This window comes from Charadrius vociferus, unplaced genomic scaffold (genome assembly GCF_000708025.1).
Source record: "Charadrius vociferus isolate BGI_N301 unplaced genomic scaffold, ASM70802v2 scaffold178, whole genome shotgun sequence".
Lineage (NCBI taxonomy): Eukaryota > Metazoa > Chordata > Aves > Charadriiformes > Charadriidae > Charadrius > Charadrius vociferus.
Window position 1 is genome coordinate 232,282 of NW_009649717.1, and position 26,022 is coordinate 258,303.

At 37.9% G+C, this 26,022-nt stretch overlaps 2 protein-coding genes across 2 annotated transcripts in view; one reads left to right on the top strand and one right to left on the bottom strand.

The window, feature by feature from the left end:
* The first annotated feature begins 1,384 nt into the window (after positions 1 to 1,384).
* ABCE1 (ATP-binding cassette, sub-family E (OABP), member 1) lies at positions 1,385 to 12,649 on the top strand. Its single transcript, XM_009890728.1, has 17 exons — positions 1,385 to 1,543; positions 1,856 to 1,941; positions 2,450 to 2,547; positions 2,919 to 3,036; positions 4,941 to 5,078; positions 5,244 to 5,313; positions 6,424 to 6,520; positions 7,498 to 7,587; positions 8,208 to 8,329; positions 9,017 to 9,238; positions 9,721 to 9,780; positions 9,865 to 9,923; positions 10,093 to 10,203; positions 10,300 to 10,442; positions 10,551 to 10,673; positions 11,769 to 11,880; positions 12,122 to 12,649. The coding sequence occupies exons 1-17, from the start codon at positions 1,441 to 1,443 to the stop codon at positions 12,167 to 12,169; spliced, it is 1,800 nt and encodes a 599-aa protein (XP_009889030.1). The 5' UTR covers positions 1,385 to 1,440; the 3' UTR covers positions 12,170 to 12,649.
* A 4,038-nt stretch (positions 12,650 to 16,687) lies between these two features.
* OTUD4 (OTU deubiquitinase 4) overlaps positions 16,688 to 26,022 on the bottom strand; it is a 31,766-nt gene continuing 22,431 nt past the window's right edge. The window contains exons 15-22 of the mRNA XM_009890752.1: positions 25,784 to 25,904; positions 23,700 to 23,755; positions 23,078 to 23,161; positions 22,296 to 22,434; positions 21,190 to 21,269; positions 21,000 to 21,114; positions 20,194 to 20,234; positions 16,688 to 17,932 (exon numbers count right to left, since the gene is read on the bottom strand). Of these exons, the coding sequence (XP_009889054.1) occupies positions 16,688 to 17,932; positions 20,194 to 20,234; positions 21,000 to 21,114; positions 21,190 to 21,269; positions 22,296 to 22,434; positions 23,078 to 23,161; positions 23,700 to 23,755; positions 25,784 to 25,904 (1,881 nt within the window). The remainder of the gene's footprint in view (positions 17,933 to 20,193; positions 20,235 to 20,999; positions 21,115 to 21,189; positions 21,270 to 22,295; positions 22,435 to 23,077; positions 23,162 to 23,699; positions 23,756 to 25,783; positions 25,905 to 26,022) is intronic.

Here is a 26,022-nt window from a genome sequence, read left to right on the forward strand (position 1 = left end):
GAGCAGGAGTGGGTGGAGGGAATCATAGAATGGTTTAGGTTGGAAAGGACCTTGAAGATCATCAAGTTCCAACCCCCCTGCCATAGTCAGGGGCACCTCCCACTAGACCAGGTTGCCCAAGGCCACGTCCAGCCTGGCCTTGAACACCTCCAGGGATGGGGCCTCAACAACCTCTCTGGGCAACCTGTTCCAGTGCCTCACCACCCTCAAAGTAAAAAAATTTCTTCCTAATGTTTAATCTAAACCTGCCCTCTCCCAGTTTATAGCCATTCCCCCTCATCCTATCACTACATGCCCTAGTAAAAAGTCCCTCCCCAGCTCTCCTGTCGGCCCCCTTTAGGGTGCATTGCACATAGGAAGATAAAGTCATTATTATTGTTCTTCTCAGTACTATGTGTGGATATGGTAAAGGAAATATAAATACACTTTAAAATATGTTGCACCTTTTTTTTATCTATTGAGACTTAAAATTTAAATTCTTTGTCCTTCCTGCCCTCCTACTATAATTTTTTGACATAAATTCCCAGGACAGTCCAGTTGTTGTCAGTGTGCATTACAAATATCTAAGCAAGGGAAGAGGCAGTTATGTAGAGGAATAAAAGTAGTAATTTCACTTCCTTGAGTGCATTTATTTGTGATTTCAGGAATATTTACTCATGTAGTACTCAAATACCTTTCTCTTCTAAAAATAAAGTAATTTTATAAAGGAATTTGCTTACTTTTGTTGGAAAGCATTATAGTCATTGATAGAAAATGCAGAATGTAGGTGTACTTGTTCAAATACTAATGAAACTTAAGATAAAAGAATCAAACATCATCATGTATGACTGTTCACACTGCCTGGATTACTTTTCTATATGCAACTACAAATTTTCTCTCTGAAAACTCTCTTACATTTTACAGTATTTTAATCACTTAATAGAGAATATTGGCGTACACTTTGCAAAATGAACATTATAATCAGATTCTCGGAGTAATAGTTGTAGTCACAATTTGACCTTACCAGACAATGTAGCATGAACAAGGTTACTTTACACAAGGCAGCTTGTGAAACTGAAATTTGCAGCAGTATAGAGTATTCTGTTCTTACTGCGACATAGTTTTCTTGGAAAGATACATTCTCAAATATAATCACAGTTTTATTTTACAGTGGAGAAATAGTAATGAAATGGAAAGCTGATGTTCAAGAATGGTGCAGATATTTACACAACAGTACCCTTACTACTTGTATCTGAGACTTTGCCCTGTTTGCCATCTTAAAAGAGGAAAAAAAATCAAATAATTTTGCTTTTTTTCATCTCTGAACTCTGCTAGTAATAAGATATGTTTGTTCTTCTCTGTGCTGTCAGTAATTACGCTTTCTTTTGGATTTTTTTTTCTTTAGATCTGGAAGACTCCCACTACTCCTCATAATTGGTGTTTAACCCTAAATTGTGCGTTATGGCAGACAAATTAACAAGAATTGCTATTGTCAACCATGACAAGTGTAAGCCAAAGAAATGCCGTCAAGAATGCAAGAAGAGTTGTCCTGTGGTTCGAATGGGTAAGAGGTGTAATTTAACAAACTGTTTAAGCATCTGGAGAAGCTTTAAATAACATTATACTAGAAGGAACTAGTTCTTTATAATTGCTAGTGGTTTGCTTGTCATTCATGCTTTGTTTGATAAAACCTTTAGAAGCATCGCTGAAAACATGAACCTTTCATACTAATAATGCCACTTTTCAGGTCTGTGGATGATCTGAAGCTTCAGTGAACATTAGTCAGTTACATGTTCCTCTGTGGAATTCAATAGTACTGGCAAGAATTCTGATCCATTAGAAGCTTTCTTGAGTTAATCTTATTCTTTTTCACCAGGAAAACTTTGCATAGAAGTCACATCACAGAGCAAAATAGCATGGATCTCAGAGACACTTTGTATTGGTTGTGGTATTTGCATCAAGGTAAAAGTTAGGCTGCTTTATTAAAACCAATAAAATTTCCTTATTATGCTATTATATTTAGTAAAGCATACTGTAACTTCAAAAAGCAATTTTGTTCCCCTGAATAGTCAGACCTTGTTAACTCTTATTGGTTATAGAAAGTGAAGTACTGTGTTAGTTTACGGAATTGGTTGGGTTGCAGGGTGTGGGTTGGAACTCTTTGTCTGTGGCTTTGGGTTGGTTGGTTTGTTTGTGGCTATAGACACCTAGCAGTAGGAAGATGTTTTTGTAAAAGAGCTAGAGAGTATATGCAGTGTGCCTTATTTGCCTTGTAGACTGACAGTCTAAATTGCGAACTATTTAATTTAAAAAATACGGAATTCGGAAAGTTGACTATGTAAATTAAGTAATTTGGTAAAAGTTCTTTTAAAAATAGTTAAATGCACAGCTGGGTGCAGTACAGGATGTAGCAGTTTGTTAATAAATTGTTTGTGTGCACTAATAATCTATGAATGTATTTCAATTACAGAAATGTCCTTTTGGAGCCTTGTCAATTGTTAACTTACCTAGCAACCTGGAGAAAGAAACAACGCATAGATATTGTGCCAATGCCTTCAAACTTCACAGGTATTTTATATTTCAAATTGGTGTAAAAGGTAGTCTAAACATAGTGCCCATCATGGCGTTCTTGGTTATTGCCTCAGTAGCTTCCTTTTTGAATACTATTTACTTTTTTCTCACTAAAAAGTATTACGATGAAATAAAATTCTGGCGCTCGTTTTACAGAGCTTCTGTTTAAAGAACAGACCACTCTTAAATCTTTCTTATGGTCTTCTATTTTTGAGGAATTGATTTAATTTTAATGATATATTATCAAGTTAACAAAGGAGGCTGAAATAATCAGAAAGTTTGAGAACAGGTTGTAACATTTAGTTTACCAGCAAATGTTGTTGTCTGATGGCATTAATATAATGCAAAGTTATTGATGTTGTCTACAGGTTGCCTATCCCTCGTCCAGGTGAAGTACTGGGATTGGTTGGAACCAATGGTATTGGAAAATCAACTGCCTTGAAAATTTTAGCAGGGAAACAGAAGCCAAATCTTGGAAAATATGATGTAAGTATCAGCAATAAAATAGAGTCAGAATAGATAGCTGTGGTTATATCTTTTTTCACTGAGTTTTCGTATCTGTGAACGTGATAGAACGTGCAAGACATTGGTGCTTTCCCTGTTAACAGCCAGTGAGCTACTCCACACAGAAACAATAGTAGAAGGATGTTGTTAACAAAAGCTTTTTTGCAAACTGTATCTTTCAAGAAAAATAAGGATACTAATTATAATTGTAACTCACTAAAGATAAATTTCAGAGGTAGGTTTCTATCTTCTATATCAGTCTTTTAAATGTCAACTTTTTTTTGCATGCACAATTTACCTGTTCCCTATCAAGGGATTTAGGTAGCTCAGGTTTTGGGTTTCTTCTAAGTTCAACGTTGGTTTTTTTTATCTGAACAGCTCTAGTGTCTATGAGTGCTTACTATGTATCCTTGTGATCTCTTAGGCTTTTTTATCTTTGATTCTTTTGAAGATGATATCTTGTAAAATATGTTATCATAAATTGTTGAAGATACTGTACACTTTAATAATGAGTTCTGAAAATCCTTAGTTTCTTGTTGTTAGATACTTGGAGATTTTGATAGTATTTTTTGAGAACCAGACATAGAACAACTTCTAATCTGCTGGTCTTCATGGGAGATCATAATCCATTTTCCTACGTGTTTTCACAAAGTCAACTGTTCAGCCAGCAAGCAAAATAATTTACAGGGGTTTGTTTACCTCACGCTACTCCAAAGAGTGAATATTACAAGATAGAAGACATAAATAATAACTATTATGACCTCTTATTGGACAGCATTTCAGTTCTCGTGTTCAAATCATGTGGTGACAATTGAATTCTGATTCTCTGCTTCAAAAGGACTTGTGGGAACAAGTGTTGTTCAAACTTTTTTCATCAGTTTCTTTACTTGAAAGATGTTTTAATAAATTATTAATTTCATGGGTCCCACTTACAACTGCAGAGAAATGATCGTTTCCCAGCTACATTTTCCATTCTCTTTCAAGTTTGGTTTGTATTATTTTGCGGACTTCTTGTTTCAGGTGGTAGTATTGCAGAAATAGCAGAACTTTTGACTTTCTGAATGTGTACTTAATTGAATTACCATGTTTCCAAAATCAGACTTTCCTGTGAAGAGACAAATCGTTATGACCACAGAAACACGTGGTATGAATTGAATCTTCCATGCTGCTTCTGCTCTAAAACTTAGGAAGCATTTCTCTGTGTATTTGCGTGGTTTGGAAATAAGGCTGTGTCGCTGTGTTTCTGTACTGTTTACCACTGAAATAATTAATCATTCAGAGTAGTACGCTGTGTAAAAGAAAACTCTATAAGATGGGACTTTTTCCTGGGTGATTGCTCTGAATAGTTCCTTTTTTCCTTTTTTTTGGTCGTTTTTCTTGTCCTCTATTTCCTTGGAAATCTTTGCTAGAAGCAGAGAAAATAACTAAACTTTATTGCATCTTTTGTGCAAGTTGATTTTTATCAGTCCAACCCTTTTCCTTTGGATTGGCTGGATCAGCTAATAAGTGCAGTTACACTGATCCATACAGATCTTTTTCCCCATGAAGTAGTTTCACTTGTAGCTTCTTAACTGTCGAAGGACAGTTGTGGATGTCCTAGGTACAAATTGAAAGTGCTTTTTCTTGAAAGGACTTGACCCCTGGGGGGAAAAAAAAAAAAGATCTGAACTTTTGCCCTCCATTTTGCAATTTTACAATTTTTTTATTTTTATTTGAATGGAAAATTTGCAGAGGCAAGATAACACTGTGGTAACTAGCATTTATCCAGGCTTTTTCTGTAATGTTGCAAGTATATTCTATTTGCTGTATCGATCGGAATTTAAAAATATTTTTAATGATGTTTTTAGTGTGGTATAAGTAAACACAAGCTTTAATTTTTGTCACAGGATCCACCTGACTGGCAAGAAATTTTGACTTATTTCCGAGGATCTGAATTACAAAATTATTTTACCAAGATCCTGGAAGATGACCTGAAAGCCATCATTAAACCTCAGTACGTGGACCAGATCCCTAAAGCTGCAAAGGTGAGAAATTTCATGAGCTAATAGAAAGCTGGGAGCTTCTTCTGTAATACTTCTCTTGTGTTTAAAGATTTTATTTAGCAGCATAATCAAATGTCAAAAATCCACTACTGTCTGAAATTTTTCATGTTGAAATAATGTGGAGGTTTTTTATTACTTATCATGCAGGGAACAGTGGGATCAATTCTGGATAGGAAGGATGAAACTAAGACACAAACTGTTGTGTGTCAGCAGCTTGGTAAGTAATTTTGTAAGTAATTTAAGAGCATTTGAGAAATTTGTATTTACTAAAAAAAAAGGTTACTACTAATGTGATAGTAGATTTAAATTATACCATTTTTAAAAAAGAAAAAAGTAAAGATGCTTTAGTTTAAAGCATAGGGGTTGCTGTAAGCATATCTGAACCAATGCAAATAATACTTTCTAGTGTGAAAGGCAAACTTATTGATACGTACTAGTTAACAGAATCTAATACGGTTTGTTTCATGGTAGCAAGTGTTTATTTTTTACATCTGGAAAAATTACAGTTAGCATCTGCTGCTCTTGCTTGCTTACAACTTTGGCAAAATCTTAGCATCCCCTCTTGTCAGAATCATTGCATAAAGAAAATATTATCGAAGTACCAAAAAACTTTTTCATCCCCCCCCAAAAAAACCTGTATATAACTAATTTTAATGGGAGTAATACTGACTTCTGAGAATAATGTAATTAATAAGAACACTTGCATAGTTGAGCCCTAATATTTTTTTGTAGGTGTTTTGAATTCTGTTGTTATTAAATTTAGGTGTTAATTTAGGTATTGTTAATTTAAACAGGGTTCTTTTTGGTAGATCTGGGTGGTAAATGTGAAGCTTCATTGTGCCACCAAGAGCATGGTCTTTGAGTCCCACTTAACCTACTAGTGCAACGGTATATTCTTGAAATTTGCTGTTCATATAGCTGATGAGAAAATACTGGCTTCACCCATTGGCTGTAACGTTTGGGGGACTTCATTTTCCTGAAAATAAGAATTCATCAGCACAGTCTAACAAGAAACACTTTAAAAACTGATATAGTTTCTTTTTAGGGATAGAAGTCTTTACCAAATATATGGTGGGAAACCAAATAGAAGTGTAAGCCTTCTGCATGATAAGAAGCAGGCGTACAAATTAATTGGCTGATGCTGCAGACAAGCTGTAACTTGGTGTGACTTACAAAAAGCATTATGATGCTTCTGTGTAAACCGCATGCTTATTTGATTTCTTTCTGTGTAGGATGTCTGCTGTGATTATACATGTTTTTGTAGGTAATAAAGGTATGAATTGGTGTGTTGGTTATAACATATCTAAAAATAACCACTTATTTGCAGACTTAACCCATCTGAAAGAAAGAAATGTTGAGGACCTTTCAGGAGGAGAACTTCAGAGATTTGCTTGTGCTGTTGTTTGTATTCAGAAGGCTGATATGTATGTTTAATTTACTTCTGTTATGCGTTGCTTCTAATAATCTGTCTCAGAATACGGTCCTCTAATTTACATTTATTGTTAGAGATAATACTTTTGTTTGAAACATTTAAACAAAAGGATCTTAAAAAAAAAAAAAAGGTGGTTTTACCAACTCGGCAGCTGAGATCCATATTTACTCCATATATAATCTCAGTGGGTTTTTTTATACTTCAATTGATCTGATTGGCAATAGCTAGTTTCAGAGGCTAATGTCAAATTTCACCATCACAACTTCATAACCTGTCCCTAATCCCACATCAACGTATCCTGTTTGACAGCGTACCTCACTTAGCCTCTTTGAATAAGAAATGGACAGATCCTTCCCCACCTCTGGGAACTTGTGTCACTCTGGTTTTGCAGCCGGGAAATTACTGCCTAGTCTATGCTGTTCCCTGACTCCTTAGGACCAAGAAAGCAAGATCAGAAGACTTGTGGGGTTTTGATATTTTTTTTTGTTTTGAGTTGATTTTTTGTTTGTTTGGATTGGTGGGGTGTTTTTTTTTTGGTTGGTGTGGGGTTTCTTGTTTTCTTTTTTGTTTGTTTGGTTTGGTTTTTGGTTGTTGTTTTGATTTTCCCTTTTGGAAGGTGTCCTTTTTCCAGTCTCCTGAAGTATTTTTGCACTTCTCAGTTCATGTTAAATTTAAGCTGAATCAGAACTGAGTGCATGGAATTCCTGACTGATTGCCGATTTCTCGTAACATAACTTTGTCAGAGGTTTTGGCAAAGTAATACTTAAACCATTTTATAATTTTACCTGACAGTCATCACAGCTTCAAGGCAGGTGTCAGTACATAATTCTCATTTCTTGTCTCTCTTTCTCAATATGAATAATGATTATTTTCTGTTTCTGTGTACTTAATGGTTGAAATGTTAATATTAGGTTTGAATATGTAGAAAGCTTGCATTCCCTAAGACTTCATTCTTTTCTTTGGGGCTAGCTTCATGTTTGATGAACCTTCTAGCTACCTAGATGTCAAGCAGCGCTTGAAGGCCGCCATTACTATTCGATCCCTCATAAACCCTGACAGGTAAATACAAGTTTAAAATGTTTTGCTAGATTGTAATAATGGGTGGGTGAAGACACACCAGACATACAGAGTGAAGAGACATCCAGTCCATCTCCCTAGAAGTGCCGACTTCTCAGTATGGTACACTAATAGATGTTTAAAATATTCTAAGTCAGTAATACTCTATTCCTTTGCATTTTGGAAACTTATTTCCTATAGTTTCTGTGCTATTTCAGCACTGGGGTAAATTTTGTAATAAGGATGTGAAAATGGAGCTGGTTATTTTTCACCTGAATATTGCTGATCCATCCCCTTCTCACAAAGATAATATTTTTTTTTAAATGTGCTAAGTATTTTTTGCTCCAGTCAATGAATGTCCTTCCACTCCTTGTACATAAAGAAACTGCCAGTTTACACTGAAGATGGACTTTCAACTTGCCAATCACAATGTCTGTTTGTTGGACAGTTTAAAAAAAATCCTTATCAGAGATTTGATCTGTCTTTATTTAGTATAAAGCTAAGAAACCATATTAAATGAAAATCATGTTGATAGCTATTACTTATGCAAGCCTGGAGTAAGAAAGAAAGAAAAAATGTTTTGTATTGAAGTATAAAAGCATCTCTCTGGCTCTCTTTTTCAGGTACATCATCGTTGTAGAGCATGATCTAAGTGTGTTAGATTATCTCTCTGACTTTATCTGCTGCCTGTATGGTGTGCCAAGTGCTTATGGTGTTGTTACTATGCCTTTCAGCGTAAGAGAAGGTAATTCTTGCCATATTTCTCTTTTTAAACATATCCAAAACAATTCTGTGGAAGAAAAAAAAGGTACGAAAAAGCGAGTTGTCTATTACATGAACATGTCTGCTTCCCGTTATAGTTCAGTAACTAAAAAACTGCTGTGTTTTTCATAAAGAATTTCTGCTTTACGTGATCCTAAATTTGTAACTCAACCCAAAAGTCTTAATTATGAAATGCCCTTTGTCTCTTGCTATGGACGTAATTTTGATGCTTGCAGGTGTTTTGTAAACAGTGGAGTTACACAAAAGACCCTATAAATAGTAGAGAAAGGGCAGGAGGCAGTTTGCACAGTACAGAGGTATGTGGCGTTGAACTGAATTGACCACGCTTGTGGCACTGGGACTCAGTAAGAACCGTTTCTGTGAGAATGGGTCCAAGAGCAGTAGTTTGTTTAAACCCTACAGACATTACTAATACTAGGTTTTCAGGAAGAGCTTCTATAGCCTTTCTGTAATTTTAGGAAGATTTTTCTTCATTTGATTTCCATAATGTACACACTTCCAAATAGGAGGTTTTGTTGCCTCTTTAAACATGCTGTTTAAAATCCAACGTTCTTCTTAGCTGATTGGAATTTGCTGCCAAGAATTGAAATTCATCTTGTCATGCTTTGTTGTTGACCTTTTTTAATGGTCTTTTTTCCTCCCTTCCTAGGCATAAACATTTTCTTAGATGGCTATGTTCCAACAGAAAATCTAAGGTTTCGAGATGCATCTCTGGTATTTAAAGTAGCTGAGACAGCTAATGAAGAAGAGGTTAAAAAGATGTGTATGTACAAATATCCAGGAATGAAAAAAAAGATGGGAGAATTTGAACTATCCATAGTTGCTGGAGAATTCACCGATTCTGAAATTATGGTGATGTTAGGGGAAAATGGTAAGTGTAGTTCTTGTTGGAAACTGCTTCTACAGCCCTAAATATGCTCCTAAAACCCTTTTTCAGCATAGGAGCCAGGCTTCAAAATTACTGGTTTTGAGTCAGGTTGAACTGCTTGTTTCCTAATGAAGATGTCACACCATGAGCTTGCGCTCTGAATAGCGGAAACTTGAAGTTATCGACTGTTGCCTTTGTGTTTGTCTGTTACCCCACTTTAAGAACTTAGATTGACAGGATGATGATTGAGCTGGTGAGCTTAGCCACAAGTCTGGAGGATTGTAGCTTTAGATGTCTCTTCCATTTGAAAAAGCAAGTAAGAGCAAGTGCTGCTTGCTTAAAGTGAATACAGAAATTCTCAGAGCAGTCTAATTTTAAAATGTGTTCTTCATTAAGTCTTTATTTTTTTGTACCAGTAACTTAATTGTTACAGGTCTAAGTTACTAAAAAGTCTGAAGTAATACGTAACTTGCATTTTATTTTAGGAACTGGCAAAACTACGTTTATCCGAATGCTTGCAGGAAGACTGACACCCGATGAAGGAGGTAGTGCTTAATACCTTAGTTGAAACCTGTTTTGAAGACACCGGAAAGGCTCTTGTTTTCATTATAAACTTTATCTTTTTATAGGTGAGGTCCCCATTCTAAACGTCAGCTACAAACCACAGAAGATCAGCCCTAAATCTACAGTACGTTTAAGTCTTATTTATTATCAAGTATCGTGTTTGCTACAAAAAGCATGTTTGTAGTACACAGGTAGAATTTCTTTATGCCCAGAAAAGAAAGCTCTAAGTCTTTCTTCTTTTTTTCTTGTGGTGTGGTGCATAAAACTGAGTGGCAACGTTTTTGTCTTACTAGGGAAGTGTCCGTCAGCTGCTGCACGAGAAGATCAGAGATGCCTATACACACCCCCAGTTTGTAACTGATGTGATGAAACCTCTTCAAATAGAAAACATCATTGACCAGGAGGTATGAACTGCCTGAGACAACGTCCTAACTTTTCTTCGTTAATTCTCTACCTGTACCCTGAACTAAATACGGCCTTATTCCGCCCCACCCCATTAGGTTCAAACGTTGTCTGGTGGTGAGTTGCAGCGCGTTGCATTAGCTCTTTGTCTTGGTAAACCTGCAGATGTCTACCTAATTGATGAACCTTCAGCATATTTGGACTCTGAGCAACGTCTAATGGCTGCTAGAGTCATTAAACGGTAAAGTATGCATGATGGTAAAAAAATACCTGAAACTTTCAGTAGTTTAACAGTAAGCTTACATTCAGCTCTCTCTTTTTTTTTCTTTTTTCCCCACTTCTATTTCAGTTTCATTCTCCATGCTAAAAAAACAGCTTTTGTTGTAGAACATGATTTTATTATGGCTACATATCTTGCTGATCGTGTGATTGTATTTGATGGCATCCCTTCCAAGAACACACTTGCAAACAGGTAAGAGACTTGGTCAGATTAGTAAGCAAGATAAAAGAAGACAACGTAGAAATAAAATGTGTCTCAGAAGCATAGTTGCCTATAGAAATTTAAGCTGCACTTAAAGTTATCCAAGAGCGTCCTGAGCATTTTGGCTTTTGTTTTGAAGCAAGGAAAAGAAAATGGTATTGGCCCATACGTAGAGGCTGCCTAGCCACAGAGTTGGGGCATAGCTGGAGAATGTAACCAAGCCCTCAAAAACTAGACCAGCTCCTGGCTTAAACTAACCTTAAGCAACTGCACAGCAATTCAGTTACAATCAGTGGAGAACAAATAAGTGGATTGATTGTGAGGAATGAAAAAAGGGCCAAGTGTAAACTAAGAATGCTTACACAAATAACTTTCAGCTGTATGAAAAGAAAGCAGGGTACTAAAGGTATGTATATGCAAACCTTGTGAAGTGCCAGGCTTGACTGCAGCATACAATGCATGCTATGACTTTCACTCTTTCAAAGCTGTTCCTTTTGATATGTCTACTTTTGTTCCTGTAAATAATCTTATGTAAATTACAGGGAGTTTCTGAGGAGCAGCCTTATTAGAAACCAGGCTTTTGGAAGTCCTAAGTACTCAATGCGAGCCAGATGAAGTTGACACAGTGGTCTAGCAATGGGCTGACTGTGTTTACAACACAGTGCTAGCCTGGTTTTGATGGTATTCCTTCTAAGAACACACTTTTTTGAATTAAAAACTCATAATCACAGAAACATTTCTCAGCATCGGTGTGTATGTTACGATTTTTGCTGTATCTGGCTATAGCGCCGAAAGATGAGGGTAGTAGTTTCGTGCTCTTGAGGGAAAGTTTAGTGGTAACTTGGCACTCTTAGGTTAACTGTTGGACTTGATGATCTTGAAGGTCTCTTCCAGCCAAAATGATTCTATGACTTCTTGTCTGAGACATGATTTGACTGAAAACATAGCCCATCCTGGTATGTCAAGTACAGCTTATGCTTGTGTTGCCAGACTTGAATGAGCTCGGGATGGAGATCAAAGCTGCCCCTAATCTGTGTAGTATAGAACTTCTGAAAATTAATCTGGAATATTCTTCTCTCTTAACAGTCCACAGACTCTTTTGGCTGGAATGAATAAGTTTTTATCTCAACTTGAAATCACTTTTAGAAGAGACCCCAACAACTACAGACCAAGAATAAACAAACTCAATTCAATCAAGGTAAGAGAGAAGCACCTTTACAGTAAAGAAGGTGGGACTGTTTAATATAAAGCCAGGTCTTAAAATAAGAAACAAAATGAGGACTAATGTGGTAGTTTTGCTGTGCTGGAAAACGGCGTGTGAAACTAGTAGTAAGAGTAATAAGGAAAGTAGCTGAAATACAAGACACTTAACTCCTTTCTATGTTCCAAATCTGCCAAAGACTGCTTCAAGTAACATTGACCTTTTTTCTCTTCCCAAGGATGTGGAACAAAAGAAGAGTGGAAACTACTTTTTCCTGGATGACTAAATACTGAATCTGAGCTTCTTCGTAACTGGCATATAGAAATGCATATTGGAATCTAAACATTTGTGGATGAGAAGGCTCAATCAGGTTTTAGAACACTTCATCTTTTGGAGCTTAAAATCTCTTGCTGCGTGTAACATCTGAGACCGGTAGCAGTGTCAATCCTAGTCTGAGTAAAACTGCCACTTTCTATATATTTTGGTGACACAGCCCTATTTTCAGTGTAATAATTTCAAAATAGACCACCTCAAAATTGTGCAAATGAGTCTCCAGATTTTTCATAATTGAAGGGAGGCTTTCAATTCAATATACCCTACTCACATACCAAGTACTGACTGAACTTCCTCATTTTAAAAATCCTTGAAGCTGTTTTCTGTATAAGAGGGAGGCTTACCAAGGGTGTCGAGCTACAGAAACAATTCCTGTTTTAAAAAAGGTTGAATCTCTCTGGATGAGGCTTTAATAAATAAATCTCCTAACTTACAGCTCTTCTGTGATACAGTGCAAAAATCCTTGAATTAATAATTTAAAAGTGTGTGCACAATGTTGTTAGGCACATCTTTTCCCACACTATTGAAAGCAATACGCACAAGATGGAGTACAAACTACACACAACAATATAAAGGAAGAGATCTGCACCTTTTTTAATCATCTGTCCCTGTGCATCTTCTCAGACTTAGTTACAGGAGAATAATCAGCTAAATAAAGTCTTAAAGAAAATACTAAAATCCTTTCAATCTTCTGTAACTTAAACCTGCATAGTGAAGAAAGGTTAACGGCTGTTTTTTCCAGTTGCTTTTTCTATAGACATGACAGTGTACTAAAGGAAGTAGGTTTTTGAGTAATAAAGCCAGCTGTTTCACAAACTACTGACACCTTGTCAGCAAACCCCTCCTCCTGTACTGCGATAAACCACAGAGGGCTGAAGAGAAGACTTACCTAAAGGCTTGTAACAAGTTGATCATCTATATATAGCTTTGTTAAGGATCAAAGAGGGTACGGCAGCTCATCTCAGCACAGGCTGTACCTCTATTGAGGGATTTTCTAAAAAGCTGAACGGAGTAAGGTTTCTGGTTATATGCATGCAGCACAGCAGACTTTGTCTCCAAGCACCCTAATAATAATATAAGTTATTTATATATATAACAGCACCCTAACTAAAAAGGCACTTACAAAACCAAACCAGATGTTTCAAAGATGAGAGGTAAGTGATTTCCCCTTGTCTTGTACTGATTATCTTAGAAGAAAACAAGCGTGTTTCACATTGCAGAGAGCCAGTGAGCTTGCTTAATAAACCGTCCTGTTTCTCTACAGTTCCCTTTAAGACAGTAGTACTGCTTTGTAACGTGTCAAAGTAGGACTCTTCCTCTGCTTCACGATTAAGATCATGCCAGTTTTTAGAAGCACATGAAAATCAAGCATCATCTAGTAGATTAAACATCCTACAAAAACTACCATTTTCAGGGATGCACATACAGTACTTCCAGCAACAAAGCTGTGGTTTATAGAAAGGTAACCAGGACTCTTAAGAAGGGAAAAATCGATTTCCCCTTCAGACTTACTGACTAACTCCTTCCTCCATCTGTAACTGTTGACACCTGCCGGCTTTCCACAGAAAGATTAAGTTTTTACAAGGTTAAAACGCACAAAGTACTTTTGCCTAAAATGAAAGCTTTGATCCTCACTACAGACAAAAACGAAGGTAAATAAAAAATAGCCTGTTAAAATTGATTTCTATATAAAGTAAGGTCCTTCAGAGAGATGGATGGAAAAGTGCCTATATGTAAGGGTTCCTATACCAATGGTACACAAGTTTCACAGACATGCAAAAGTAACATTCAGCTGTATATCTTAAAAAGTAAGGAACATTATTTTCCATGCAATATGAAAAATGTTACGAGACATGAAAAAAAACATGGCTTTATTCTTTATTTACATCTTTCCCTCCTAAGTTACTGGAGAAGGTAGTGGTTTGTCTTCTGTGGGTTTTTTTTTTTTCTTAAGCCATCATGTCTGTTAGCAACTTGGATATTTTATAGCCTTGGCAGCATCAGGAGTTATATATGCTCCACCAAGCTGTGTCAAACTGACAACACAAATCCATCTGTATTATGCCAGCAGATGTACTCCTCCATGAAGAAATACAGGTGATGAACACAGCCTTACACCACCACCAAATATTTAGGCAAAAACTTCCAAAGGCTAACTGGAATTTGTCGTTGACTCACAAAGATAAGTAAGTACAAATCCCTTTGGACTTGAGTTCTGCGTCTTCTGTTAATCAGCCCTAATTAAGGAAAGGTAAAGATGCAGTTTAGCAAATATCTGAAACTGTATATTTCAGCTTTGGCCAATCAATCTATGAGTCTTTCAGAAGAAACCGAGGAAACCATACTTAATCAAGTGAAGGTGGAGAAAATACTACTTCTGCACATTTCAGTGCTTGTCCTACAGCAGCAAGGCAGGGCATAGGCCTAGTTTAAGTATTTCAGTTTTTAAAAATAAATTCTAAAAGCACAGCCCTACCACTTACTGCCATGCCTGTTTTCCACCGTTTCCCAAGGAGTTTCTGTGGAAAGCGTACTGCCTTTGTTCTTGCATCAAAGCTCACGATGAGATGCCTGCTCTAGCACTCAATGGTTATTTCAGTGACTGCTGGACAGATGTGGGCTACAACTGCCGTTATGCTTTACCGCCTCCCAGGAAAGATGACAAGAAGCCTCTTTTAAGTCTTTGTAAGTAGCAAAGGTAAACTGAGACCTCAGTAGTATCAACTGTTAAATCCCTCAGTGCTTGCTTAGTTCTCAACCTGAAAAAACTGAAGATTGCCTCTTTCAAAATCCTAAATACATTTCTGAATGGAAAAGCATTTAGATTTAAAAAAAAAACAAACCAACCCACAGCAAAAACCCCACAGCACAGCCCCTACCACTACCATTTTGAGTAAGAACTAGAAATGCATTTTTGGTCCCTTTTTAGTTTGCAGCTTGCCTATATATTAACTACTTGTTCTGCTGCTGTCTACAAGTGGCTCTAGGAGAACAAAACCACTCATTTAATGTCACTGCAACAGTTTCAGATATGTGAATATAATTTAGAAAGAAAGCAAAAAAGACAAACATTCATTTTAAGTAGGGTTTTATACATGGCATGCATCTGAAAAGAAATTCTTTATCACGTAACTATCACTCAAGTTTCCTGATCAAGGGTCTACAATCTCAGACATGAATGAAAGGGTACCGTCACCTACACTAGTATATACAGAGATAGAAAAATATACACAACGGGTAATTTTACAGAGCAACAGAAGTGAGTGAATACTGTGCACACTTGCACTCTGAGTTTGGACAGCTGAACATCCAAACTGCAAAGGCAATAGGAACACTCCAGAGATGGTTATCAGGGAGGGTCAGAAGAAACAGCATCAGGACTCTGACACAGTGTAAAAATATAAGGCAGAAGCCACTTTCTTCTGAATTGTAGGGAAGAGCAGAGCACACCGAGACTCTCCATCTTGCTTTTAAAAGTAGTTCCAGCAATGAGTTGTACATGCAAAACATAAATTTGCATCAACAGTGCAACAACAAAAGAATACTGAACAGTAGCTCGATCATACAAACTTAAAAAAAACCGTAACATGTACTTTATGCATCTCTCCTCACAAAATATCTAGGATTTGTCAGTGCATTAGTGTTAAAGTGGCATTAAAAAAACTTCTGCTATTATAACAGATGCAGAATTCTTTTGGAAATGCATAGCATCTACATTTTTATTGTCTTTGTAATTATTTAGTTGGCATAGGCACCATTCTAGTCACACCAGCATTAAGAATTCTTGGTGGAAACAGCCATTCTTATCTATTCATACACAGCTATTCTTGACTGCTTGTCTTGATTTTGATTTCAACAAATAAATGCTTTTTAAAATTCAAAAATATACCCTATGAATATTAAAAGAACTATATACAACATACCTAAGACACAGGGTTAGCTGGCTGCCGTACGTGTAACACACTGAAGAGAAACATTCAAGTTTGACTGATTTTTTTTTTTTTTTTTTTTTTTTTGAGATGAAAGGCCTTTGGGTTGGAAGCATCAAAGACAACAGTGCAGTAGGCTGAGAATTCCTTTAGCTCAGTTCAGAACTAAGGCATTGTATGATAAAATATACATTTATATTTGGTGCAATGTTACCGTTGATTTTAGAATCTAGATCACGTCAAATGCTATAATTTGTCACTCTAGTAAATGTATGTATCCATCTTCTATCACAAACTCAAACCTTTGTGGGGGGAAAAAAGTTATCAAACGCTAAACCTATATTGTTTTTTCCTAATTGGACATTGAGGAAAAAATGCTAAGCCAAACAAACTATAATCCCAAAAAAACCCCATACGGTAGGAGGTCACGTCCTCCTAGTCTTTACTCGCCAAAAGTTAAACTTCACTAAAAAGATTTAAGATTTTAAAATGCTACTTCAAATTACTTTTTGCATTTTAAAATTTTCAATTATCCATTCATTCTATGTTTGATGCCCCCTCTGATTATCTCCCAGTGCTGCCCTTCTCCTGTCGTTCCTATACGGCCTCCCTCTGAAGTTTCGCTGATACTGGTAGCCGTCGTCTCTGCTTCTGCCAGGTGGTCCTTTCCAGCCTTCCTCGTTTCTTTGGAACTGGTATCCTCCCCTGCTGGAATAACCCCACTCAAGTCTAGGCCTTCTGCCTCCTCCGTAAGTCTGGTTATAAAATTGCTTGGATCTACCACTTCTCAGCATATCGGAAACTTCGCTCTCGTCTTCGGAGCTCTCTTCCCTCGTCCTCTGTGTCCTGCTTTCTGTCTGCAGGTTACCCCCACCCTTGGAATCTCTACCTTTATCAGTCTTCTCCTTACGACTGGAAACGCTGGTTTTCAGTTCGTTTTTCGGTGGTTCTGCCAACAGTGGCAGGGTGTTGGGCACCGCTGTCTGCCTCTCAGTCCCCTGTATTTGTGAAGAGCGATTTTGCTGCCCAGCTGTTTTTTGCTTAGCAGGAGAAGGCGAAGGACAAGTTTGCTCCAACGGAGGCGCCCTAGCTGAAGTTTCTTTTGGGGCACTGCATTCGCTGCTTGCACCGGCCACAGGGAACGGGACAGTGTTCGAGCCGCTGCTGCTGGTAGTCTTCTCAAGCTGTTCTGCACAGTTTACTACGGGAACTGGAGGGCTGCATTCTTTAGCCACGTACATGTTCGCAGAGGTGCTGGCTGTTGCCTCTTTGTCTTCAGGTGACATGACAACATTAGGTCTTGCTACTGCATTTTCAATGAAACCCTGAACTGGGTACCCATACCAAAAGTGGGGAAAGAAAGGAGGTGCTATTGGAACAGCTCCTAGAAAGTGATTGTGTCCGAAAGGTGGCTGCGGGAACACATTTTTCCCTCTCAGGGACTCCTCATAGTTTGCGTGAAGAGCTTGCACCGGATTCTCCGATTCTACACAGACCTGTCCTTGACTTTCTGACACCTGAGCTGTAGGTATAATCAGAGGCAGTGATGGAGATCTACTGTCAACCTGTGGAATTTGACCGTTGGATCTGAGCTCGCTCTGCACAGGAAAGTGCCTGTTTGTTCGTGCAGTTTCGTTTTCATTCTGAGCCGGTGGAGCCTCCTGGAACCAGGGGTTGTGCGGATACACAGGAAGGGACACGTTTGGGTACATTCTACAAGCAGCTAAATATGCCTGATGCAGGGGGTACAAGTAAGAATGGGGTGCCCACATGGGACAACTGTATGCCTGCAAGACAGGGAAAAAACAAACAAAAAAGTATTTGGTCTTTTGAAGATGCAGACAGACATAATAGCACACAGGTCATTTACCATTTTGAAACAGTAAATTACAGGAAGTAAAGGTTAATTTTATTTACAGTGACTGCCCTCAATTCTAAAGAATATCTAAGACTCCGGGTGACCTTCTCATTTTTTGTTTTCCTTCCAAATGCAGTTGAAATGGGCAACAGTTGCAACCAGTAAGAAAACTTGGTAACATAATTTCTACATAATTAATTTAAACACATGATGCTATTAAATCAAGCTTTAGCTATGCATGTGAAGACACGCATTGCAAATTCATTTTTCAGAATCACAATTATTAATCGGCAATTTTCCCTACTAGCTCACTTTTCAAAATTCTAAGGGTTAACAAGGAAAACAAAGATAAGTCATACCACACGTTTATTTTCACTTTAAAAATAAAGAAATAAAACCTACACAACAGACTATACCGAGACCCGAAGTTAGATCATTGCCCCAAGGACAATTTGTAAAGACTGAAATCCATTTATATTCACACAGCCCACAGATCAGCTTGCTTAGAAGCCCTTTCATAACGTAGAGGGATAGGGTTCATTAGAACATGCAATCCGCTTTCCAGACGCTGGCAGGGGTCACACAATGGACACACACCATTTTCAGCAGCAACCTTTCCTGTGCTGCTAGCGACCACCACCTGTGTTCACAATGCTGAAGCCACCCACCTCAGGTGGCGACCCCCTTCCCTTTCCTCTGCTTCCGTGTTAACTAACCGGCACATAGTCGCTTGTTGCTCAGAGTTAGAGATTACGAACGCAGAGTTTGTGCTTGTATTTTGGTACCTAGCAACTGGCCCAAGAGCAACACTGTAGGATGTTTTTATAATACAACCTGCCAAACATACGTATTTCAGGCCATACAGAACACCACGCAAGGCTGCTGGAGGCACACGGCTGTCTGTGAAAACACTGGAGTAGGTAGAGTGCAGAGCCCAAAAACCAGCACGGTCTTGTCTGTGGCATCTGTAGAAACAGTCCCCAGGGGAAACCATGCCAAGAAGCCAACCCAGACTTCCTCTCAAGCGGAACTAGTCGGTTGCCTCTGAACGAGCAGCTGGAAGGGTGTGAGTATCAGCATGGCAGGATCCGGGACCAAAGCAGTGGACAGGGTAATGCAGAAAGTAGCTCCCAGGTCTGCTACACTATACGGTCACCAGCTGAGGAGGCACAACTACCAGAACATGGGACTTTGACCAGTAGATGGTGCTGTAGCACGAAAATGACAGACTAGATCCTAAATAATACAAAGTACCAATAAGGGGAGTCTCATACAGGTAAGCTTATGAAACAAATGCTGTGTAAATATATTGCAGTGACACTTGGTAATGACTATGGATGTTCCATTAAGTAAAGAGACTTGTATTGGGCACACAGTTATCAAATCTAAATTTACTTTGTAAGTTGCGCTGAACATTCCCTCTTTCCATGCACAGACACCAAAGAAAATGATTACTTCTGGCCAAAGTCATGTGGAATAAGCCTAAGAGCTGTCAGCACCTTTTCCAAAGTAGTTTGCCTGACGGGAGGACTAAGAGAAGGGAAAAAAGGAACATTTTTATGTGCAGAAGGGAGAAACTAAGCAAACAATCAGTCCTTAGCAAGAAATGGAAAATGTTGCCTTTTTGGATGAGCCTCTTCCCCAACCACACACACAGATTTGCACCACATATATGTAACAACCACTATTATAACTACTTAGAAGCTTAAAAGTAAAATACTGTTATCCTTAACCTGAGCAAGAAAGGACAGACATGCAGATTACTTAAGGAAGTGTCCACAGGGAAAGACTTAGTAAGTATTTGTACTGCAGTGGCTTTGCCAATACACAGACATGGTCAAAGTCAGAGTTCTCTTTTACTATATGCTGCTTCTGAAAGAGTGAGTCGTCAATCTCGCAACGGTTTACCTGTGCATTTGTAAAGCACAATTTCTGTTGACTGTATAGCCATAGTTGGAAGCCAATAGTTCTCACTAACACTGTGGAGATAAAATGTATTTCTGCTGCCTTGAACTGCAATGTGGGCCAGTATTGGCACCCCAGTTAACAGAAGACAAAATAAGAAAGCATTTAAAATTGAATTTGAAGTGTACGGCTGCAGCAATCAAACTTCTGCACTCTAAGTACTACCAAAGACAAGCAAATTTTATGGTATAAAACATAAAAACATAAGTAAGTTTGAAGAATTACCTTCACACCAAGATTGAAGAAAAATCGAAGAATATTCTTATCTAGGGAAAAAAAACAAAGAAAAAAACCAGAAAGAAATCTGTGAAGACCTAAAATATTACATTTCATCCAATCCAAAAAAAAAAAAAAAAAAACCAAAACAAAACACTCAGTCCCTGCATAAAGTTCCATTTCAGTAGAGAAACACCGGTATTAAGTTGCTGCTTCCATGTCTTTCACTGATTTGGTTTTGTGTTTTTTTTTCTTTGACACAGTAAGATATCTAGAACACAACTGCAGTTTAAACTTCAGTTTTAACAGTTTGTGGAACTGAACTTCTAGTTTTTAAAGAAACATTTCAGTAAACAAATACTACCACACAGTCAGACATGACATGTTCTTTATGGGCATCTGTAGTATGCTAAAATGTTTATTTTCCCAGAGCAGCACGGAAATGCTCCACAACTTCCAAGCTTTTGATTACAAGAGAAAACCTTTTACTGTAAAAGGAAGCAGTTCTCCAAAAAAAATCCTTTCCATTCGCAAAACCTCAAGTTATGGTGGGTCGAGCTAAGAACCACAAAATGATCGTATCAGATTTGCAGATGTAACCACTTCAAATAATCCTAAAGTTAGCAATGCAAACTAAAGAGGTACAACTATATTCAATATTTCATCCCACACCTTAAATCATGGAATGACAACAATTGGATCTTTTGACACAGACTAACAACAGGACCGAAGAGGTGACCTTTACCTACATTTGAAGAAAAGAAAACCTATTAGGAAAAATGGTTTAAAATCCAGCCCTCCTTCCACCTTCTCACCTTTAGGTAAGTCTTCCCCAGTATTGCACAGGGAGTAAGAGGGTGCAACAGCTCTTTCTCCCTTTTCATTAAAAGGGAATCCAGGGTATAGCGGATCCTGATAAGGATTCAGAGTCTGAGGCAAAGGCATTAAAGGCTGGTTAACTGCTTGTAGCGACACGGGAACTCCAGCAACTGGAGCAGATGTTACCTGAGCCTGTGATACAATAGAGTCAGGTCCCGTTGCTGGGGCTGGCATCAATGAAGAAGCAGGTATTTGGGGTGGAATACCTAAGGGGAAAAAAAAAAAACAGACTACAACATATGTACACAGCTCAACTACATACAATCACAAAAGAAAATGACAGTGGGAAAGCAAGTTCCGAAAGACAGAAGAAAAAAAAAAAAAAAAAGAAAAGGTATTCAGAAAGACATAGGAGGAAATTCTTGAGTCAGGTAGTAACAAACAAAAGATTTGGCTAAATGCAGAGACTAGTTTTCAGAAAGACTGAAACAGTTAAGCTTCCCAGAAATAGCTAAACCCTTCCCGTATTTCTTTTTAAAATTATGAATCCCAGAATGAAGTAGGAAGGGGAAAAAAACGGGGGGGAACCAAAACTTATATGTGAATCTCTGCAGTTCTCCTTCTGACTAGTCGTTTACAGTCAGCTCTGTATCCAAGCTCAGATTAACTGGGCTGTGCATCTTCTGTCACAGACGTGGTCAAGTATGACAGGATTACTACCACAGTATGCTGATTTGAAAGCTAGTTCTTCTACAGAAACACAACAGTGGGAAAGAAAATACAGCACGTGATCTAATGAGCAATATCGAATCTAAGATAATTCCACCTCTCAGAAAATCGCACAGCACAGATAAAGCTTTATACTGGCTTTGCAGCTCAGGTCCAAATGGATCTCATTAGTTCCAGGCATACCAGACCCAAATTGAGTCCTTAGTGAATCAAGGAGCTTATTACATGGGACACAGAGCACAAACATATACTACCTTAAGCAGATCCTCAGAATAAGCCCCGTCAAAACTCAATGCTATACCACCCAGGAGTAAAAGGGAGAGTTGAATACACATCCCTCTTCCACCTTCAGGCAGGGAGTAAAGCAAACTATACTTACGGGCAATCAAAGATCTATTACAACTCTCACTGGCTTTCAGCAGTGAGAAACTACGTTTATAAGTGACTGCCCCTGGAATGTGAGGTTATATAAAACAGTGTATCCTGGAGGCATCTTCAATTCAGCAAGACAAAGTATTTTTCAGGGTTAGTAGTTTCTGATTTACATTACTATTTCTTCAAACCTGCTGGTCCATAGGTTGCTGGCTCACTTGGCCAAGCTGGCACAATGGCTGGTACAGAAGGCACTGCTGGAGGTAAATGCACCTCAGAAAAGACTGGTGAGGCTGTTGGAGTTATGCTTGGTAGGCATTCCGTCAGGTTCTATAAAAACAAAGAGATCACATGAAATTATTCTAAATCACCATTGTTGGTGACCCCTAATGTGTCTGACTTCTACCAAAAAAGGCTCGATGACTCAGTATTGTCCTGACCACCACCATGGCAAAATATTAACTAGTAACATATCAGGCCGTTTACATAAGAGAGATGTGTGATACGCTGCATCACTGTGTGAAGAACTCTGCACTGAGCTCTACCCAGAACGTGCTTGTACCACAGCCAGCCATCAGTGTTATAAACACCTCCACAAGCACTGAATTTAGTCTCTCCCATCCAAAAGAAAAGCCACCCTCACAAACAATTATCAATGACCTTGGAGAAACGTGAAAAAGCAAAAGGTAAAGAATTTAAAGTGAAAAGCATGGTTATCTTTCCAGAAAGATATAAAATAACCCTGCTCTCAGAACAGAAAGGATATACTTTTGCTTTTCTACCAAGGGTTGTCCTTTTACATTCTTTATGTCGGACATAACAGACTTCAAACTGTAGACTTCAGCATTATCACCACAGAAATGACTATGTAATTAAAAGCCAGTATTATAATACATACGTGGCTGTGATGAAGCTCCCCTTTGTCTGAAGCCTCCTGACCGGAAAACTTTGAAACCAAACAAACATTTCTTACTTGCTCAGCAAGAACCGGAGAATCTGTTTTCACTTGTTCCAAAGGAGATGAAGCTTTTGGATAACTCTCATCTTGACTATTCTTCTAAAGCAAAGTTAGAAACAACAGACACAGCTAGTCTAATAGTAAGATTTACTTTTCAGAGGCATTCAAAGATATTAAACCACACTACATACAAAGTGGGCTAAGCACCCAATCACTTTTATACTAGTGTAATATTTTGCTTATTGACAGGATGGCAAAGGTTAAAAGCCAACAAGAGGCCACAAATCTTCACTGAACTTCAGCGATCACGGTCTGCTAGCACAGTAGCTATCAGTAAACATCAAATCGTCTGTGGTTCCAGTATACTGAAAGTGCAGACTGTACCAAGCAATTACAAATCTAGATTTGCAAGTGCTCTCAATAGCCCAGATTTGAGAACTCAGATTGTAGAGAAAGACTGTAAGTATGGATTACAGGAAAGCTGACAGCAATACAAGCCTCCAACCTTAGAAGTGTTTCACGACAAGCTGTAAAGCAGCAGCAGCAATCACAGCTCTAAAGGCAGCTATTGCTCTGCTAATCATGTATCAGAGAAGCAATAACATTAAAAAAAATTTGGTCTTTTCTTTAAGATTACCTCAGATGAATTTGGTTCAAGCTTCTGACTTAAGTGGATCTGCCTGGAATCTGACTCTGTAACACCAAGACATAACCTAGTAAATGAACCATTACACCACTCATGGCTATCACAACTTAAGCCAGTTAAAGTTACCAGCCAGTTAAAAACCTACCTCAGCACATATTACTTCAGAAAACTTAAACTTCAATTTTTATCAAAGATTAAAGCATCCTAAAATAAACAGTTGTCAGGGCAGTAACAGAGCAGCTACTTCAACCTGGGGTTTCAAAGCCCTACAGGAGTTCCTTTACTGGTGTTTGCTAACCATTTCAGTGATGCTTGAGGGAAGCAGGACAAAAATGCAGCTCTCTTTGAACACATACCATTCATCCTACCCCCCCCCCCAGTGAAAAAGTAGTAAGTTTGTACTTTGCTTGAAGTGAAAATGTTTTCATATGCATTTCCATATCCAAGTGTTAAGGTAACAGAAGCTTAATCTTGTCTACTTTTGACTGATTAAAAAAATCAGTTTAGAAGGCTTCAATGGTTCAAAAGATCGATAAAGTTCTCATTCTGTTGCACAAAGTTTAATTTCTCAAGCACTAGCAAACACTTGGCGGGGGAGGCAGTGTTGAAAAATGGCACAATCTTCATATAATAAAACCTATAGAAGTTCTTCACATGTTAGTTTATGTTCAAATCTGGTTACCACTGCTTGTCAATCAAATTCATGCACATAAGTTAAATAGTAGCCGCTAATGGATATGTACTTTTTAAAAGCATAGTATATGCACCATCAGAACTAGACAACAATGAAATTAAAACACCATTGATTATGAGAATTACTGCCAATTCCCCAAGCACCAATAGGAATCTCTAAATACTCAGAAGGAAGTACAACTTCGTCCCACAGGATTTTTAACCTAGTTTCAGAAGAGGCAATGCAATCCAGAGCATCACAACAACAACAAAAAAAAAAAAAAAAGAAAGAGAAAGCTGTACATGCCATGCACTTCAGCAAAATCATCATGACACTGTAGTAAAGAGCTTTCTCCGTATGAACATTCTTTCTGGCATTGCTGATGAAACAAGTTTTCAAATGAAACAAGTTTTCAGATGTTTGGAGAATGAAAAATAGGTAACATCAGTCGTTGTGAAACCATTCAAGAAGCCATTACATGTTGTAAGAGGGGCTAAAGAACACAAATACCATAAGTACACAAAAGTAATGCCTCTGCTGTTGCCAGAGAGAAGGAAACAACAAAAAAAAAATTTAAAAAAATGGAGGGAAGGAACAGCTTCTAAGAGGGGGCTAAAGAGTTTGAATTTTATTTAGTCAGGAAAAAAAAAAGTAAAAGAAGCCAAGACCAAATTTGGTGTTTAGTTACAGCAAAGTTGACAGGACAAATAATAAAAATAATACTAATAAAAAAAATATTATCAGTTACATTTAGCAAAGTTTACTAACTACCTCCTGACAGCTTCAGCTTTCATCTATTACTGCCATGTTGCACTTTCTCACAGAAGAAAAGCTTAGAGTCAATGAAGAGAAGCTAGAGTGTTATAACAGATTGGGCAAGGGAGAAAACCCACACATTTTGACCACGTGACAGCTTTCTACTGTAAACAAGGTGTTTTTTTCCCCCCAATTCTTCTGTACACCATCTTCTCCCCTCTTTCTGTACCATTGTGTGCTAATTCTTAGCCATACCACATTGGACACTTTTACCTCCTTTTCTCTTCACTGACTCCAGTAAGCACTCTTAATACTCCTCCCACTAGCACTTTCTCCCACACTCACTAGAATGTCAACAGGATCTAATTTAGCCTAGCTCTGACAGTCTTTTCATTTCTCTCATTCCTCTTCCCATTTACTACAAAAATCCCAGCAAGGAGCCTGCTCTCTCAGCCACATTCACAAAGCACAAAAATATACTCTCTTTGCCAACCACACCTTTGCTACCTTGAGCGTAGCTTAGTTTGGCACTATTACTTATGATAATTTTCCCCCTCATTGCCTAAACAGATGCCCCGTCTTGAATGAATTCTGAGGCTGGTAATAAAAACAAGCAAACAAAAAAAAAGCCTTGATTTATTTTTACCTTTATCCTTCTGCTCTTCCACCTCTGCGGTCCACTTGCTATTTCTTCTCTCATTATTTGAGAGCTTCTTCTGGTTTAAATTATCCACAGTCTGTGTAGCAGTCTGACAGACTGACGGATTCTGAAGAAGTTTACAAAAGCAGAAATACAAATTTATATAAGAAGTCCAATGATGTTTTGCCATCATCTGATATGATACTATCATGCCTTCGTGACATGTAATACTTATCTCTGTGATA

Coding starts and splice junctions, on each gene's coding strand:
- ABCE1 (XM_009890728.1), top strand. CDS start 1,441: ATGGCAGACAAATTAACAAGAATTGCTATTGTCAACCATGACAAGTGT. Junction 10,443..10,550: donor GCTGCTAGAGTCATTAAACG/GTAAAGTATGCA, acceptor CTTCTATTTCAG/TTTCATTCTCCATGCTAAAA. Junction 11,881..12,121: donor ACAAACTCAATTCAATCAAG/GTAAGAGAGAAG, acceptor TCTCTTCCCAAG/GATGTGGAACAAAAGAAGAG.